General features: G+C 36.6%; 1 protein-coding gene across 18 annotated transcripts in view; it reads right to left on the bottom strand.

Moving 5' to 3' along the window:
• Window positions 1-788: 788 nt before the first annotated feature.
• ANKRD44 (ankyrin repeat domain 44) overlaps window positions 789-19046 on the bottom strand; it is a 311506-nt gene continuing 293248 nt past the window's right edge. For 11 of the 18 annotated variants that reach the window (XM_086347758.1, XM_086347780.1, XM_086347791.1 and 8 more), the window contains 9 exons: window positions 18387-18504; window positions 17077-17293; window positions 13480-13567; window positions 12804-12887; window positions 11648-11793; window positions 10620-10702; window positions 8559-8641; window positions 7379-7470; window positions 789-5061 (listed from right to left, as the gene is read on the bottom strand). In XM_086347758.1, coding sequence (XP_086203884.1) covers window positions 4814-5061; window positions 7379-7470; window positions 8559-8641; window positions 10620-10702; window positions 11648-11793; window positions 12804-12887; window positions 13480-13567; window positions 17077-17293; window positions 18387-18504 — 1159 coding nt within the window. In that variant the 3' untranslated portion in view covers window positions 789-4813. Of the gene's footprint in view, window positions 5347-7378; window positions 7471-8558; window positions 8642-10619; window positions 10703-11647; window positions 11794-12803; window positions 12888-13479; window positions 13568-17076; window positions 17294-18386; window positions 18505-19046 lie in introns of all 18 variants that reach the window. The other 7 variants (XM_086347841.1, XM_086347875.1, XM_086347844.1 and 4 more) reach the window with 3 other exon arrangements.

Raw genomic sequence — 19046 nt, 5'->3', positions numbered from 1 at the left:
ACTACCTAAAGGAGACCAGTCCTGGGTGTTCTTTGGAAGGACTGATCCTGAGGCTGAAACTCCAATACTTTGGCCACCTCATGCGAAGAGCTGACTCATTGGAAAAGACCCTGATGCTCGGAGGGATTGGGGGCAGGAGGAGAAGGGGACGATAGAGGATGAGATGGCTGGATGGCATCACTGACTCGATGGACAGGAGTTTGGGTGAACTCCGGGAGTTGGTGATAGACTGAGAGGCCTGGCGTGCTACGATTCATGGGGTCGCAAACAGTCGGACATGACTGAGCGACTGAACTGAACTGAACTGAACAGGTTTCTCCTTTTCTGATATATGTGATCTGTAGACTTTATTATATAGATTACATTATTATATAAATAATTATATATTATTATTAATCAAATTTCTCCCTCTTACTTCAGCTATAAGAAAATTTAGACCAAACTCAAATTTAGTTATAACCACTGCATTAAATTTAGAATTCCTGTAGTTTGAGTTCTGTTTTGTTGTCCTAATTTTCCTGTTTCCAGTTTATCACATCTTTTGTTGCAAGCCAGCTTAACTGCTTTATAAAAAATGTTGGCGGCATAAATAGGTAAAATAAACATAAAATATCTGTCTGAAATATTTTGCTTTAATTGTGATTATATAAACAAAAATAGAAAATATATCTCTATCTTGATTATTTTAAAAATTTAAGGTTAATTTGGCTTTAGTAGGGGATAAAAGTTTAAGTTAGCATAATAATTGGCAAAATTAGCATAACTGGAAAATTTAAAGACAACACAAATTGCAACAATATTTGTACCGCTTTTATTTGGAAAAATAACCATCTGAATGCATTTCCATAGTATATTACAGTTAAGTACTTCATGACATGATTAGCATTCAGTAGTTGAAAAAGTATTAAACTGTGCTTGAGAAGATTCCAATTGGTTCAAAGTCATTCACTGAACTAAAAGTCATTTCCTCATTTTTATAGTCATGGCATTTACCAGAGTCATTCAACTCCAATTTTCATAAGAAAACATTACAGACAAAATCCCACTGAAATCATCAAACAATATTTTATGCTGTTACAAATATGTTATGCAAAATATAACACTGGCACCAGATTTGTATCATCACGTTTTGCAAAGATATATTGCACATGCTAAAGCATAAAATATATAGACAAAACTACCAAACAAAAGATATTTGCATTGAATTTTTAGGTCACTGCATAAGAAACGCATAGAATTACATTTTATACACACACTCAGATTGTCACTATCTTAAAATGCTCTTCCCCTATAACACTGACCTATGGTTTATGGTTTTGTAAAAAGAAAGCATTTTAGCACTGCAAAATCAAACATAATTCCTATAGAAAACTTCAGCATCTTCATTTTCATTTCAAAGCAGGTAAAAGGGGAAAGAGGAAAAAAGACACTTTATACATTCAAAGAAAGGCTGAAATGAAAACTCACTGGTATTATATTGCTCTGATAACACTCAAATGAAAAAAAATACAAAACATTTCACAGAATATTTTCAGAATATACAAATATAAAAAGGCACTCTAACTTCATATCACAAGACAAAAAAAAAGGGATGGGTTCTTCAACCAACACAACAGATAAGCAAACCAAGTTGCTCAACAGTACAAAGATTACTAGTGCAGCAAATCCATTTGATGTTCTTGTCCTAATTTAATAATAAAATAATAAACCCAGCAGCTGTTTACTGCCTAAAGTACCAAAACATACTATGGTGCCCTTTTATTAGTGATAAATAGAAATCCCCTGAGCTATTTACTGTAGAATCATAGCAGATTTTAGGCAATTTGGAGATAGTAATGTATTTACCAAGGATAGGCAGACATGGCAAATAGGTAAGTGCAATGAAACATGATCCCTGTGGCTGTGGTTAAAATACAGTCTAAAAATAACATATTTAGGTAAAAGCACAAAACAACCAAGACTCAATTAAAAGCACAATGTTTTCTGTTTTTGTTTTTCTTAGAAAGCTATGTGGCAAATCTAGTTTTCTAAGAGATGTGAGTGAAAAACACAGAACTCAGTTTTTAAAGTCGTTCCTTAAGGGAAAAAAATTGGTCTTGGGAAGAGGGAGAAAGAGAAAGAGAGTGGGGGAGAGAGATTCAATAAGCAATTCACGGCATGATTTTATTTTGTTCTTTTGTCCTCCTCCTTTCTGGCAGTGAGACTGGGGAAAAGTCAGAACGCAGCTCCAGAGATAATGTCGCAGAGCTGTCACTGCCTTGCCGTAATATTTCTTGTTCTCTGTGCTACTCTATAGGAGAAATGGTAACGCTGCTTCACCATTAAATCAGGCATCGCGTTTCCTGCTTTAAAGGCCAACTGAGCAAGATTTCCATTCACTTCTGGAAAAAGACTCCACAATATATCACGTTTCTGCAGTGTTAGAGCTCCCTTACTTTCAGGGTTTTGGTAAAGGTAAGGTCATTATTGCTCATTAACAATTTATCCACTTTTTCAAAACTCATCTCCAAGCAGACAAAAAGGACAGAGAAAAGAAAGGAACACAACACCAAGAATTAAAAAAAAACAATGGCAGTGGTGAAACAAAAGGTTTCAATGAAACTAATACCAGTTCTTATAAGTCCTTTGAACAAGTTCTCATTTGTGAAGAACCCAACATGAATTTTTAATAAAATCCAGAATATTACAGAGTGAAGACTTTTACAGTTAGATGAAATACATAGTATGGTATCTGTATTTGATCTAGGTATGTTAGGACACTGTTTAAAAAATATCTCACATACATTAAGATAGAAATTTCCAGAGTGAAAATGGAACCCATTATAAAATATTGGAGAGCAGTACTCTAATGCAACATATTTCTGTCCTGTCTCTTCCTCAAGTAGAAAATAGCATGAGCTGGTGATTTGTATTTCTCTTCTTGGTACATGTGCCCACACACTGACAGAGTTTCCCATTAGGCTGCTGGGACCATGAGATTTTCAGCACATTCAGGATAATTTCTGTATCTTTCTTTGGGCCCTCTTTGTGCACATGACCCACTACCCACTTCAGTTTTCATCTCGAAGAAAAGCATAAGGACTGCAGTGTATTCTAAGCTCTGAGCTGGCTACACACAGGCTGAGTCATGGATGTTGTACCTTTTTTCAACCGATGTGGAAGAACCTGAGGGTCGGCTGGAAACCTTAGCAGTGGAATTTCTGGGCTTGCCCTCAGGAATGCAGGCCAGCCCAGGGAAAGTTCTGTATATTTTCCGGCTTCCTCGTTATTCCAAGTAAGAATTAAAAGAGAATAAACAATGGATATTTCCTCGGCATTTGTTTCATTTCAAATAAATACAAACACATATACATCAAAGTATATGAACATTTTCTCTAGTTTGGCAAAAAATTAAGCTGTGGTAAACACATTATTAGTTACAAATGTTAAGCCATCAGCTAGAAATCTGTGTCATAAGAAATATAAAATACAATAAAGACTTACGCAAAAAGATTACATTTTAACTCCATAGAAAAGCTATTTCAGTTCTTACTTCCATTTTGAAGGAAAACAATTTAAATCTTCAATTTTAGACTGAAGCATTTTGGTCCTCGTGTATAGCTGGCTGATGAACTACAGACACAGATAAATACATACATATACATGTGCATGTGTACGTGTGTAATTTAAAGTCTCATTCTTCTTTTTGTACAGCTATTCCAGGTGCGGAGCGGGGTCCATTTGACCTAGAAGCTTTGGCAGAGGAGAGGGAGCAGACACAGTGTTCACTACGATGATTTCATCAGGAAGCAACTTTAATCGGCTTTAATTTCCATTTCACCCATTTTTACATCGTGCTTTCACTTCATTCTTTTTTGGAGTCACACTTCCACTCACTGAGCATGACTTTGACCGAAAAGCTCATATAACATTTCACTACTGATGAACAATACTGATGGCTGTTATGTTTTTAATAAAGTTAGTATTTTGATTTACAGACAAATTAATAAAGGGTAGTTTCATATTTGCATATATCTCAAAAGTTTCGGTGCAATATAATTTTCACCTGAAATGTTATTGAAGTGATTCCGGTTCAATCATTTGGTGAAAATTAGTCACAGGCTTTTTACAGGGAGCACTGGGTGCCATATTTTTGTTAAATGAAAAGAGCAAGTTCAATTTTCAGTGGATTTCCCCCTTCATTTGGCAACTTAAAAATCCTCAAAAAGAAGTTCTGGATATTTCAGTACACTATAGAGAGGATATCACTAGCGCCACCTGGGAAGCCTATGAATAATTGGACTCCCTTAAAAAAGATTATTACAGGCATTATTTCTGAAGATGAACACCTCTACCTTTGGCTTCTAGTAAGGAAGTAAACATCAAATTGAGCAGAGGTTTGAGGCATCTCCTATCCAGCCCTTCCCTCCCTCCCTTGGGGACATGAATGTCACATCGATACACTTTTGAGAACTCACTGCTGAGTGAGTACATGAAAAAAAGAAAAAAAAAATCTCCCTCTTTGTTGCATTATCCCCAAAGAAAAAGAATTAAATGTTTTTTTTTTTAATTCCATATTTAAAATGAGAGGTAGACTTTCACAGAAGTATCTCAGCTCTAAGGAAAACATGAAACAAAGTAAAACCAAGGCCCAACTGTGTGAGAGCTTTGCCCTACAGCCTAGCTGCCTTCCCTGGGCTTGATTAATTTCTTCTCTACTGGCTTCTGGAAGCTCGGCCCATAATAATACTTGAACACAACATACATCTGGAATTCAAGCTTTGTTCCCTTCCTCCAACATGGGTGATCAAGGAAAAGCTTCTACAGTCCAAAATCAGAAAGTTTCCGAATCAGAATCATTCTCATTGTACCCATCCTCAGAGCCTACATTGTTACTGCACAGGCTAACCATGCTACCCAGGTTGGAGAGGGTCGTCCTGCTCAAACTGTCTTTTTTAAAACAAACGAAGTTGACAGCCGTCATTGTACTGGAAGGAGAAAAAGTCATCATGGTAGCCAGAATGAGGGCCAGGCAGTCAGCCACGTCTTTGTTAGGAGCACAAGCCAGGGCCGGGGTATGACCTGGGCGTAAATGCAGACAAGGCAGTGGTTAGTCCGGGCAATCCAGAAGTGGCGTGAGCGTCCCACAGTACATCTCAAACGACCTCACACGTGGAGATGTATGTCGAGTTAGAAATCATGCCAGGCAAAAGGAGTTACTTCCCACAAGTCATGCTTGGGGTGAGGCTGGAGGGGACCAGGAAGGGGTAGACATTTGATGGAGGGTTTTTTTTTTTTTCTTCCCCAGCTTACATGACAACAACAAGCACTATATTATCCGGAGTTAGGCAGGATTCCAGTCTTCATCTAGTGAACAGAAACATGAGGGGGGGGCGGTGTGTGTGACACAATTCCACAAAAAACAAAAACAGCCACAGGACAATCAGAAAGCTGTTTCCACTTGAGAGCACACACACCATGCGCCTTGGGCTGGGGTCAGGGCACTCTCATTCTGAGAACAATGACTTTCCGTCAGATTAGAGAGGGTGTTGAGAATCAGGTGTCTGTAAGAGTCAGTAACACTGTTTTGTCACTTTATATATACTTTACATGAAGAATGCACCAGGAAGCTGGTTCTAGAGAAATGGAATCATTTGAGTAGATGAGATACAGCACTGGTTGGTTGTGGTGAAATGTACTATCATTTAAAAGAAATTTAAACAGAATTTTAAATAATGTCAACACCACCAGCCAAAGTCCCAAATCCTAAATGTAACAGGTATGGGGAGACTGCTGTGTGCCATGGAGTCATGTCATTCTCTACTATGTGAACTTGATGGGTCAGGTCTGGAAGAGAAAACTATTTCAACACATGAAGCAGGAGCCATGGGGAGGTAGGTGAAGTCTTCGATTCAGTCTACCCTTATTCAACCTTTATTCTATTGGCTGGAAAGGTTTAGCCTGCCCCCTCTCCTGGCTAAACTTTCTACTAACCACTGGCTCATTTTATTCAGAGGCACTGGCTCAAAAATCTTAATTTTTTGCTGTATCATTTGTTAGCACTTGACCTGATTTCTGCTCCCCTCCCCACTTAACAGACAAGTCCTCTCTCTGGTATGAAGACAAACAAGAATGGACAGATACCTTAACATTCCATTCCACAAAGGTCTGTGATAAGTAATTAAGATTGCAGTGCGGTACAAAATCGTCCCAAATGTTCCTAGGCCTTTAGGGTGTAGCTAAGCTCTGATATAGGCTGTGGTTATACAACCCTGGTGCACTTATTCTTGAGTTTGCTATGGGCTGAACAAGCCCCAGATATGGCAGACTTACACTGCAGAAAGGCAAAACTAATTCATTCTGGTCTCTTGGGTCATTTTGGAGAAAACTCCAACCCTAAAGTATTAATGTATATACATATAGTGGTAATAAGAAGGTGAGGGAAGGTGGGGCAGGAAGACTGAGGAGATGGAGTAATAGAGAACTTTTCACATCTCCTACATGAGTCAGGTTGGGGACAGAGCGGGGTACATGCTAGGATAAATGGGGCTGCAAAACCAAAACTAATAGGAGTCAGCTAATGATGTCATATGGCTGCTTACTTCTGAGAAATAGGCATGAGCTGCTAATTCCAATACCTGTAATAAGCAGTTGAATTATGTTAATACATTTTATAATACTTGAATTAAATGCCACAATTAATGCCACATTCAAAAAACTACTGAATTGATAAATATCCAGAAGTTCCTCTTTTGCTCCCCAAAGTTAAAAGGCATGGTAGTTTAATATAATTCTCATACTCATGAGTTTCTAAATTTCTTAGGAAACAGAGTAGAAAGCTTCTGTTAAGAGTTAGTTCATTCAGAAAAGAAATGTGGTATAGATCAGAAGAAGGTTTCAAGCCTAGATGTTCATTTAAAAATTTTTGGATATTCCCCAAATATCCATACTGAAAATACAAGTTCTGATCTGTTCTGCAAAATAATACCTAGAGGTTTGATCTCAGAATGAACTGAAATACAAAGATGTTTTAATTTGAGCCCTTGAGCATGCACCCATGACACATGTGATCCCTAACTCTTCAGCATGTGCAGTTAAAATTTCATTCGAATACCAAGTTTAGTGTATCTAACATATTTCAACCCCCATGCTGAGGAGTTTGAGACCAGCTGCTAACATGACATGCATATGGAAGGCGCTGGTGGACTGCAGGGAGACTATGTGTTTTACAACAACAGACAGGACAAATTATCCTTGTTGACTGCTCACACACAGGGAACTTCCAAGGGAAAGAGAGTTCTCACTGCTTTTTTAAACTAGCTCCTGGCTTTCCCATTTCCCTCTGGCTTCACAGCAGGTGCATTGGCACCTGAAATAATGGCTTACTTTTCCCACTTACCATTTTCATCTACAGCAAGTACACAAGCCCCTTTGGCCAGCAGCTCCTCAACGACCACTTTTAAGCCATTGCGTGCGGCCACATGGAGGGGTCTGAAAAAAAGACAACACCGAGTGTCAACCGCAATACATATTTGTATGAGAATGTGGCATTTTGAGTAGTCTGTGTAGTTGAAAGAAAGAAAGGACTTGAGAATCTATAAATAACACGAGTATTTTTACTTTTTCAAAAAAGATTTCTGAAGAGCTAAAGATCCAACTGTTCTTCCACATTGGCCCAAATTCTTCTGCAGATATTATTGTACAAATATTTTACACCTCAAACAACCTTAGTGACAAGTCACAGGGAGCCAGAGAAAGAACTCAAGTTCTGGTGTGTTTTCTAGAAGGTTCTTTACCCCTTGCTTTCTACATCAGTATTTGAATCACTGTTTCACACAGTTAATCAATATGAAATCAATATGACTGATGTCATTATCATCCATATACATAATCTTAAACCTTGTTATTACTAAAGGCATGAAAGGAAGTTTTATTGAATTTAGAATATCTTAAAGAATAATGTCAAACAATATATTCTGCTATTCTGCTTAAAAATCTTAATGGAAAAAAATTCTTATATTTCTTTGCATATATATTCTTTGCATATATATTCTTTGCATCTTAAAACAAATGCAAAGGTAATTTCCTAAAATGGAAAATGAAGCAGCTTTTAGGTCTTTCATGCTAAGGATTACACTGAATTATATTAAAATATAATTAACACAAATAGCTTAAATGCTTCAAACATATTCTGGGAACCTGATTTATAAAACTTGTTTTCCAGTAAGAATACATAAAACTAATACATTTAAAAAATAGTTTATCCTCAAATATGGAGGCTGATAAGATTTTCTAACAACCACTATATTTTTAGTACTACCTTAGAAATATCAGCAAGGAAAAACACAGACCTCACAAAATTCTATGAAGGCATATCAGAAGAAAATTTCTAACTAAAAATGTCTAGCTTGGTCAGCAATTGTAGATAGTGACCATGAACTTCACAAAGGAAAAGCCAGATTTGTGTCTTTCATCACTGCGTCCCCCAACTCTAGCCTAGAATATAGCACATTTTTATTGTTGGTCGAGTAAATGACTATGAATCTGGGACTTAGTCACACTTTAGTAGTCACACTTACGTCTGCAGTGCATTGTTTTTTGCATTAATAAGGCTCTCATCTTGTATCTTGTCAAGTATTAACAAGGCACATTTTTCATGACCCTAACGAAGGAAAAAAAGATAAGTAAATGGAACAGAGATACAGAAATGTCCTGGGGAAATCACTTCAGTATGCTTTAAATTTAACATGTATTCCCTGCCTAATATCAAAATAGGCTATTTTCTGAATAATACATTTTCTTCTAAGAGCAAATGGTTAATCAGCCCTAGATTTTCAAAGATTCTAAATAAGGTGTTTTAGGACTTGACTAATATAAATCTGATCTAAAATATTATAATTTTTACGATAACTTTTAGAATTACTGTCCAGAGAGCTGAAGTTGATGCTATATGTCAGCTAGGTCAGCAGATAAACAGAGAGTAGAATTAGGAGTGTCCTTTAAATTCTTCAACAAAGCTTTTTAAACACAAGTCAAGTCCCATCTCCTTCCTCAAGCCTTCAAATACCACCTCAGTATCCACCTATCACTGGAATTCCCATTGTACCTGTTATCTGTATCATTCATCACTGGCTGCCTTATATAATAGAGTCTTTTCCAGCAAAGGTCATTCTTTTATTCCTCATTCAAAAGATACCTCTATATGTTATGACTAATGATAGTTTAAAATCTAAAGAATTAACTAATAAAATAGAGACCCTTTTGGAACTTCAGGCCCAGTGCCTGGTTAAGGGGTGACCACTTCCTAAACCCTTGACACTCAAAATGTGGCCCAGCAGAACAGCAGGATCAGCATCACCTGGGAGTTAGAATATTGACCCTCAAGCCCCACTCTTGGATCTACTAAATTAGAATCTGCATTTGAACCAGATTATCAGGGGATTCATTTGCACAATAAGTCTGAAAAGCATTGTACTTATATTCATGAAAACACCACAACTTGACATGAACTTCAGGAACCTGAGCACTTTTTGTGGTACCCACTTTTTGCGGATCATGAAATGGGAAAATGTAACCAATGAAAGGAATAGCTGAGACTTCTGGTACCACTGGGTACAGATAACACCTTTGATGATACAACGATATTGGAACAAACCACCATCACTGGTGTCAACTAGCATCATATTACAATGCCTTATAAGGGAAACACGTAAAGATAATTTTAGAAGTGTCTATGGAGTTTTCATTGTCATGTACTGCTGGTGGAATGTAAATGGTTAAAACCTTATTACAGGGCATTTTGGTCTTAGAAGTGTTCATAGCCTTAGACTCACTAATTTCATATTTAGGGATTTATTCAGATTATTATACTACAATTAGTATTATTTGTAGTAGCATATATTTGAAACAAGGAAACGTTTAACAATAAGGGATGGGTTGAATCAAGGGTAGCACAATCCTAAGGCAGGGTTCCATACATCTTATAAAACACTATAATATATGATGTCTGAAAGGAAGATATTCATAATATATGATTCAGTAATGAAAGCAGGTTATCCAACAGTATGATCCCACTCTCATAAAACCATACATTTATTTTTTTACAGAAGCAGGAACCTTAAGCTATATGTGAACATGATGCTCTTAAAACAAACACATTCTTTGCACTGAACTACGTACCAGAAGAAAAGGGAGACAAGAGAAGCATACCTAAATGAATACATTTATTTGCCTCATAAAAGAGTATTTTTGGCTGTGTTATTACAATGTCTTCAAGCAGAATAAATGAAAACATGTGGAACTGCTTATATTTTAGAAGCCATTTAACTAAGTTCCTAACCTGTGTTTAAAAGCAAAATATGATACCACAACCATGAAGACAGATTCAGTGGCAGCATCAAACCAGATTGTGGCAAGAATTCAAGTGGCAAATTCCCTGAAAAGCATAGCCCATCAACCCATTTGTGTGGGTCTGCCCTTTGCTTCCCCCTTTGATTTCACTGAGAATGACACCATCCTGGGAAAACATACATCTTAATTAAGAGCCATGATACACACACTTCTGATGGACAGATTTAGGTATTATTATTATCATTTTATCATTACACTAAAATAACCATGTTTCAAATCCATTTACATACTTTACTACTAGCCAAATGTAAGGATGTGTTCAAGTCCTTATCCTTCACAGTCAGGTCAGCCTGGGCACTGTTCACCAAAATATCTGCAGAAAAAGCCAAAAGATAGTTACTAAGACTACATGCTAATTACATGCATTTTGAAGAAATTACTACCAAAACAATAATGCTTTTAAATTTGTATACTCACATTACCATAACTAATATTTTTAAAGAAAAAAGGAACAATTTATTGCCATGAAAGTGAAGGTCAGTCAGTTGTGTCTGACTCTTTGCAACCCCATGGACTATATGGTCCATGGAATTCTCCAGGCCAGAATACTGGAGTGGGTAGCCTTTCCCTTTTCCAGGGGATCTTCCCAACCCAGGGATTGAACCCAGGTCTTCTGCATTGTGGGAGGATTCTCCCAAGGATATTGGAATGGGTGGCCTATCCCTTCTCAAGTAGGTCTTCCCAATCCAGGAATCAAACCGGGGTTTCCTCAGGTGGATTCTTTACCAACTGAGCTATCAGGGAAGCCACTTTATTGCCATAGTTGTTCTATTCAAATCCAAATTCCATAGTCATAAATTTATTTTTATTTCTTTGGCTGCTCCAGGTCTTAGCTGCAGCATGCATGATCTTTAGTTGAGGCACGTAGGATCTAGTTTACTGATCAGGGATCAAACCCGGGCTCCCACATTGGGAGCATGGAGTCTTACCCAGTGGACCACGAAGGAAGTCCCTACAGGCATTAATTTTAATTGTCTTTACAGTTTTGTTATTTCCCGGTAAAATGATTCTATTGTTCTATTTGGTTTCTAAATGTTGACAGATTTCACTGTTATTAATTGACAAAGTCTATCAATAACCAAGTTAACACAGAGTCGGACACGACTGAAGTGACAGCAGCAGCAGCAGATCCGGTGGCTTAAATACAATGTTGGTCTTCTCTAACATGTATATACCGAGAGGATGATCACTTTCCCAACTTTACATGCCTTTGGTTTTAGACAGGCCTAAACTCCAAGCCCACAAGTCAAGCACATACCCACGGCACCAGCCTGCCCGTTCTCAGCAGCCATCATCAGTGGTGTTTTCCCTGAATTGTCTGCCGCGTTCACTTGAGCGTTGTGTCTCAGAAGAAGCTGCAAGCACTCCACGTGATCAGCAAATGCTGCTGCATGAAGTGGTGTCCTGACGATTTAAAACAGGTATGATGTTAGCTTCCTATAAACTTAACACACTCCCTTTCTATATGTGCCTGAGAAACATGTGCATGGTGTCATCTTAGGGATTTAAAACTTACTGGCTTAGAGAGATGGTGACCAGGTTCCCCCAAAAGCCATTCAGGGTAGACACTGAAGTGTCACCTATGTGAACAGCACCCCTAGATTTGGGGGGTGTAGGCAGTGGTCCTGATAATAAAATCAGCATCTTTACTGACCCTTTAATCTTGAGTTCCAATGACCTCTCTCATCATTGATAAACATACTTTCAAAATTAGGCCTTAGATTTGTAGATAATTGGCTATTTTTAAAAAAAGCCTACATCATTTAATGTGAATGGTTGGTTTCTTTGGGAGGATAATTTGGCATGATTTATCAAAGTTAAACACTATGATCCTTGAACCAAAAAATTCCAATTCTAGCACTTTTATCTCCCAGATGCACTTGCTCATGCAAACAGATACTTGTACTAGACTGTTCATTGCACCATTCACTAAAACACCAAAATTCTGAAATAACTTGAATATTCTTCAAAGGAGGACAAGCTGATTAAATTATAACATATCCAGTAAATGGAATAATATGAAGCTTTAAAAAGAATATGGTAAATATATATGTTCTGGTGTGGAAAGATCTCCAAGATATGTTAAAAGGAGAACATTAATATAGAATGTTCTCATTTGTATAAAAAGAATATAAACATATATATTTTTATATATTTATGTAGTTATCTATATACAATATTTGGAAGAAAATAAAAATTTAGAAAGAACAGTTTTAAGTAGTTTTCTCAGTGGAAGAGGCTAGGGCTTTTGGACTAAGAGGATAATTTCTTTATATGTCATTTATTACACTTAATTTTTAAAAATATGTATATATATTACTTTTTCAATCAAAAACATAGATGTTTGGCCACTATGGAGCCACAAAGAAGGCTAAGATTCAACAGACAAGAGCCATGCTCTTAGGATCACTTACCTGCCTTTGTCATCTCTACAATTGACAATACTGGAATCTATGGCCCCGAGTAACAATGATGCACAATTCTCATGATCATTTATTCTAAAATGAAAATAGATTTAAAAATTTAAAATATTGCTCTCTAAAAAATTATATATCCCCTCCTACTCCATCTTTCTATGCACTGTATCTTTAATAATCTGATGCATTTAAAAATTTTGATACAAAATTTGAGCAAAAGTTTCATTTACCAAAGAAGAATTTCAACATTACGAAGATTGGAAAATTACCATATATGAAATCTTCCTGGAATAAAATGTCTTTCTAATTATCCACAGGGATAATATTGCTAACCCCAACTTATTTTTAGCATTTGGCAGACAAGCGTGACTACTGATACACCTGAAGAGCTCTTCACATGGTGGGTACTGTTTCTCAGTCCACCCCTTTCTACCGTTTCCCTGGGTGGTTTGTGAGCCACCTTGGAACCACGGCACTTCACAAAAAGCTCCTGAAAAATCATTAACATTAGATACTACACTTTGATATCAGACTTATTTGCCTTTAGCAGCAAAATGGAATATACTGGTCTTATCTGTAATCTAAAAGCGTTTTCCTTCTGCCAAAAGCCCTTTCCCTAGGTGTGGTTTAAAGAATTCAAGCCACACCATTAACTTCCAGTTTTTCTACTTACATTGCACAGTGCAGTGGAGTGAAAGGATTACCGATAAATGTTCGAAAGCATTTCTGCTCCAAAAGTACCTCTATACAGTTTTCATTACCTGCAAGGAACCAAAAGAATTTAGAGAGCTTCTAACATGAAACTTTGTTTAATGAAATCTATTTTTTCATTAAGTACTGAATTCTGGCCCATGAATTTTCCTGAATTGGCTGAATGATCATTCTCCATGGAATAAAATTCACTAAATGTCAAAATGTTTTTAACTATGTTCATAGGTGTTCTGAGATATAATGAATAAATTAAGCAGTGACGAGAAAGAGACCTCATTTGCAAGCGGAACAATTCTACCATACTCACAGCTCTTAGTAGATAGGTGCCTAACATAGGTATGCCTCAGTTTGTCCATATTTAGAGCAGAAAATTTCCCTTTTACCCAGATGAATAGGTTCACTTATAATTATGCACCCTAGGGAAGGGAGGAAGATGTGATTGATAAAAAACAGTACTTATGATAGTGCAGGTTAAAGGGCTTTGACTGTAAAACACTATATGGTATTTAAAAGGGTACCAAGGACACGACTGAGCGACTGATCTGATCTGATCTGAAGAACAGTTCCTGACAAATAGTATGGACCCACTAAGTATTTTTTAGTGAGTAGATGAACAAATGTGAATAATTACTTTCAACAAAATGGCAGGTAGTTTTCAAATCAACTGAATTTAAGTAAGGCCCCAGCTCTGTGAGCTTACTTGTTATGTGATCTATGAGCCTCCATTTCCTACATATAAAAAAATCGGAGAAGGAATACCTGCCCTATTGATGTCACAGGATGATGGGAAATTTACTTGATAAAGGACCTACATGAGGTTTGTGAAGCAATGTTCTCATACAATTGTTAAGGCAAGAAGGTAAAGCTATTTGGCTTTGGAATATGGATTGTTGCCCTGGAAACCTCTTCTTGGCTGAGTTATGTGCTAAATTAGAGCTCTCTTCTGATCTACCCCAGAATTATGTTGATTGAACAATTTTAAGTACTAAAATAAGTCAAACTTTTTTTGTACCTATAGAGAAAAAAAGTGAAATTTTGCTTTTAGGAGGACTGAGAAGTGTATGAAGTAATGAACATACAAATCCCCTAATTTTATGTCAGTTATACTGTTTAGCTTTCTAACTATATCCAACTGTCACTCAAATATTCCCAGACATTTCAACCTCTCTATTACTATGAATTTCCCTGAAGGACCTAGCTTGGGGCAGCACCTACACAAACCATTTCTTGGAGGCTATATGCATCTCAATGTAAAGGTCTGTGTAGGTAGGACTGGGGATCCTTGAATGACTTTCAGTGTTTCAAAGTGCTCAGTGAAGGAGATTCTGGGAAGAGGGGAGCTTAAACCTCCAATCTGGAAGACGACACTGGAAGTGTAGATTCCAGTGGATTGTTTAGGATAGGCCTGCTCCCCTTCCCCTGCTTGTACCTGGAGAGGTCTTAGAACAGACAGCCCTATCACCCCCGCCCCATCCAACTCCACACGGGAGAAAATGTGGTCTGTGGGAGGTTTGCCACCTGCTGTTATAATCAACACTGGCACTCCATCACCCCCCCTCCTGTAGGTTTTCCAGTGCTAGATAGATCTTGCAGCTTAACTCACATGGGGCTTAGGGTGACCTTACCCATTAGCAAGTAAATTAAAAAAAAAAAATCACAATCCTCCAATGGCCGGGAGGGAACAAAACCAAACTGCAAAAGTGGAAAATTTGACTCTTACTGAGGTCAGAACCAATGAAAAAAAGAGGATCGTAATAAAAACATAATGAAAGATCTTAAACTGATACAGTTAGAGCACCATAAAACTTTTCTGGACCCAATAATCATAGTTTCTAAGTGAAAATTTTAATAGAAGAATTGATTATGGATAAATAAAACAACAGAAGCACAGTAAGAAACATATGGACATGAATTTGCAAACTCTGGGAGACAGTGGAAAAGAGAGGAGTCTTACGTGCTAATACAGTCCACCGGGACTTAGCAATAGAACAACAACAGAACTATATGGGAAAATATTCATATAAGCTTAGAGGTAGGAGATCTTTTTAAGCAAGACTGTAAACCTACATACCATAGAAGAAAAAATCTCACAGATTCAACTACACAAAAGTTCAAAATCTTTACATGGAAAAAGATATCATTAACAAGGAGCAAAGACAAATAGTGAACTGAGAAAAAAAAGTTTGCAACACACATAACACAGAGAGGATTCATATTCTAAGACAAGGTGCTCCTACAAATGTGTAAAAAAAGATAAACCACTCAATAGGGAAAAAATGAGCAATAGATGGAAAAAGTAATTTCCAGAAGAGGAAATGCAAATACATAAATCAGTACACAATTAGACAAGAAAACACAAAATAAAATGAGATACCCTTTTTTTGTCCTTCAAATTGACAAAAATTAAGAAGATTAACATCACCTTGGGCTAACAAAAGCTTTTATTTACATTTGGTGCGGTAAAAATTATGCCATACTAAAGCAGTATGGTATAATTTATTAAAGTTTAAAAATATACAAGCCCTCATCATTTATTTTATTTGGAAATTTATTATTTTATTTTGTTATTTATTATTTTATTTGGAAATTTATCTAACAGAATAAAGTACCATGATATGAACATACACACTCCAGTACTGTTTGTAATGAGAAAAAAAGCCTAAAAACAATTTGAATGTTCGTCAACAGGGATCTGGTTGAATAAATATTAAATTCTGATATACACACTCATACTCATGCATGTCTATACCTATTTATCTGATATAAAATATTCAACTATTAACAAGATCAATGTATATAGATACATATTGATTTGTAAGGTTATCTGCAATAGAATGTTGAGTGCACAATAAGAAAAGTTATAGAATATTTGTTATATGAATTCTAGTTTTAAAAAAGATGTACATACATATATATTGATTTACATTTTCAAGGGAGAATTATGAAAAATAAATACCAAATTACATCAAAAAGTAAGTTTGGAAATGACTTAATTTTACTTTAGAGGCTTCAGTATTTTTTAAATGTAACAATTATCAGGCATTGAACTTTTTCTACTCAAATAAGTGAAACACAGAATTTTAAATCTCCTCAGTAGCAAGTATAACTAAATAAATGGGACTACGTGACATAAAAATACAATGCTGAAAGATAAATCATGTGCCTACCAGTTGTCAATTGTGACATTATTACATCATATTGTTTTGGTTGTTTTTAGCTGTATTATTTCAATTCCTTGTAGGATCCCTGGTTATCTCATATAGAAAAGAAAGCCTGATTTAAACTAGTTAGTTCATCAGAAGTTCTGATGAGGAGTTACATGTTACTGGTTAAGAAAAAGTGTGAAGTGATTTTTCATTCCAATATGGCATCATGGTAGCCACGGAGGGAAAAATATTTTCTAAAAAAGGTATTTTTGTTTGTTTGTTTTGCAGTATCTGAATGCAGAAAGAGTGGATACCTTGGTTACAGCATCATGTTATGTTCTCACTTCCTTTGAGATCACAGTAGTGTTGGGATAGGAAGTCTACTGGAATCAGTCAAGTGACAATTAACTCACCATTGTAACAAGCCCAGTGCAGTGGCGTGTAGCCTTGGTTGTCTTTGAAAGAACAGTCCTCCTCGGAAAGTGCCATCTGGAGCAGCTCACTCAGCCACGTGGCATGGCCACGAGCAGCTGCATAGTGCAAGGGTGTCCTCCCTCTGGAATCTTTACACAGAATCGACACTTCTTGTTCCAGCAGCATTTGCACACATTCCTCATGTCCCGTCATAATCTGAAGCATCGCAATTAAAAACACAACACAAATCTAAGAAGACTCAGCAAGCAAAGTTGTTGACTAAGTGGGGTTAGGCTCAAAGTAAGTGGACATAACACCCAGGTCTTAAGGGAAAAGACTCTTATCCTACTTCAGAGAAACACCCACCTGTAAATGAGGACAGTAATAATGACCTCATAGGCTGTTGTGAGGACTAATAAGATATGTAAAGGCTCCCAGACTGCTGTGTGGCCCATAGGAAGTACCAAAAAGTACCTAAAATAAGATCTATGATTATGGCATTAAACATTTAGAGTTCCTCTTCTTGTCATTGATCATGGTGGTCAGCACCATCTTTAAATAACAATTTCCTGATTTCTGCTTTTGTTTCATTTAGATTTCTTGATATACTTTAAAAAACAGTTCAGCAGGTGTTTATGAAGAATTACACACAGTGTACTTATTTCAGCAGAGTACATACTTCAGGTGGTAAATGGGCCCACATTGTAATAAAGAACAATTAAAAATAGCGTGGTTACTCAAAACTAGGTAATCATCAGAATAAATTACAACACCTGCACACAATGGAGGATTAAAAAAGATAGGGCAGAAAAATATTTAGTGATATGGACAAAGGTACTTGATATACTATAAGAAAAAAAAAGGTTCCAAATAGCATCTTCAGTATTCTTTTTAAGATTTAAAACAAATCTATATTTAGAAAAAAGATTGGTGATATATATCAAAAAGTGGTTATCTCCAGGAGGTAAGATTACTAGAGATTACTATTTTGTTATTTGTGCTTTAAGATTTTTTTTGCAAATTTCCTATGATGTGCATGCAATCAGAAAGCAGAACCAAGTCTTGCAACAATAGGTGTTCATGTATCTATTATCACAGTCAAACATGGCAACTCAAGAGCAGAACCTCAGAGTACCTGCCATTATTTTATCTTTGCAAAAGATTTTGTAATTTCTTTTTGACTGACTGAGATTAATTGGTTATCTCAGGCAACAATCTTCTTACTAAAAATTCATAAGGAGGTAAAAAAAAAAGAAGAAACAAGTTCACTACAGAATTGCTTGACTAAAGCTAAGGAAGATGTACATACCCCTCTGTGTAAAGCTGTGCAGCCCATGATGTCAACAGCATCTACATTTGCTTCCTTTTCAAGTAACAATGAAACAGCATCACTGTGTCCATACGCTACTGCAAGCATTAGTGGGGTTCTAGGAAAAGAGAGAAATTGGGCTTTTATTTTTTAATTAATTAATTTAATTGGAGGATAATTACTTTACAATATTGTGATGGTTTTTGCCATACATTGACATGAATCAGCCATGGGTACATGTGTCTAACCCATCCTGAACCCCCCCCCCCCACCTCCCTCCCCACCTCATCACTTGGGGTTGTCCCAGAGTACCAGCTTTGAGTGCCCTGCTTCATGCACTGAACTTGCACTGGCCATCTATTTCACATACAGTAATATACATGTTTCAATGCTAGTCTCTCAAATCATCCCACCCTCGTCTTTTCCCACAAAGTCCAAAAGTCTGTTCTTTACATCTGTGTCTCTTTTGCTGTATTACACATAGGATTGTTGTTATCATCTTTCTAAATTCCATACGTGTTAATATACAGTATTTGTGTTTCTCCTTCTGACTTACTTCACTCTGTATAATAGGTTCCAATTTCATCCACCTCATTAGCACTGTCTCAAATGCAGTTCTTTTTTATAGCTGAGTAATATTCCATTGTGTATATGTACCAC

This window comes from Bos grunniens, chromosome 2, assembly GCF_055505025.1.
Source record: "Bos grunniens cultivar Pamir isolate PY7600 chromosome 2, Bosgru_T2T1.0, whole genome shotgun sequence".
NCBI classification, from domain to species: domain Eukaryota; kingdom Metazoa; phylum Chordata; class Mammalia; order Artiodactyla; family Bovidae; genus Bos; species Bos grunniens.
This window is presented reverse-complemented; position numbering and strand designations above follow the sequence as displayed.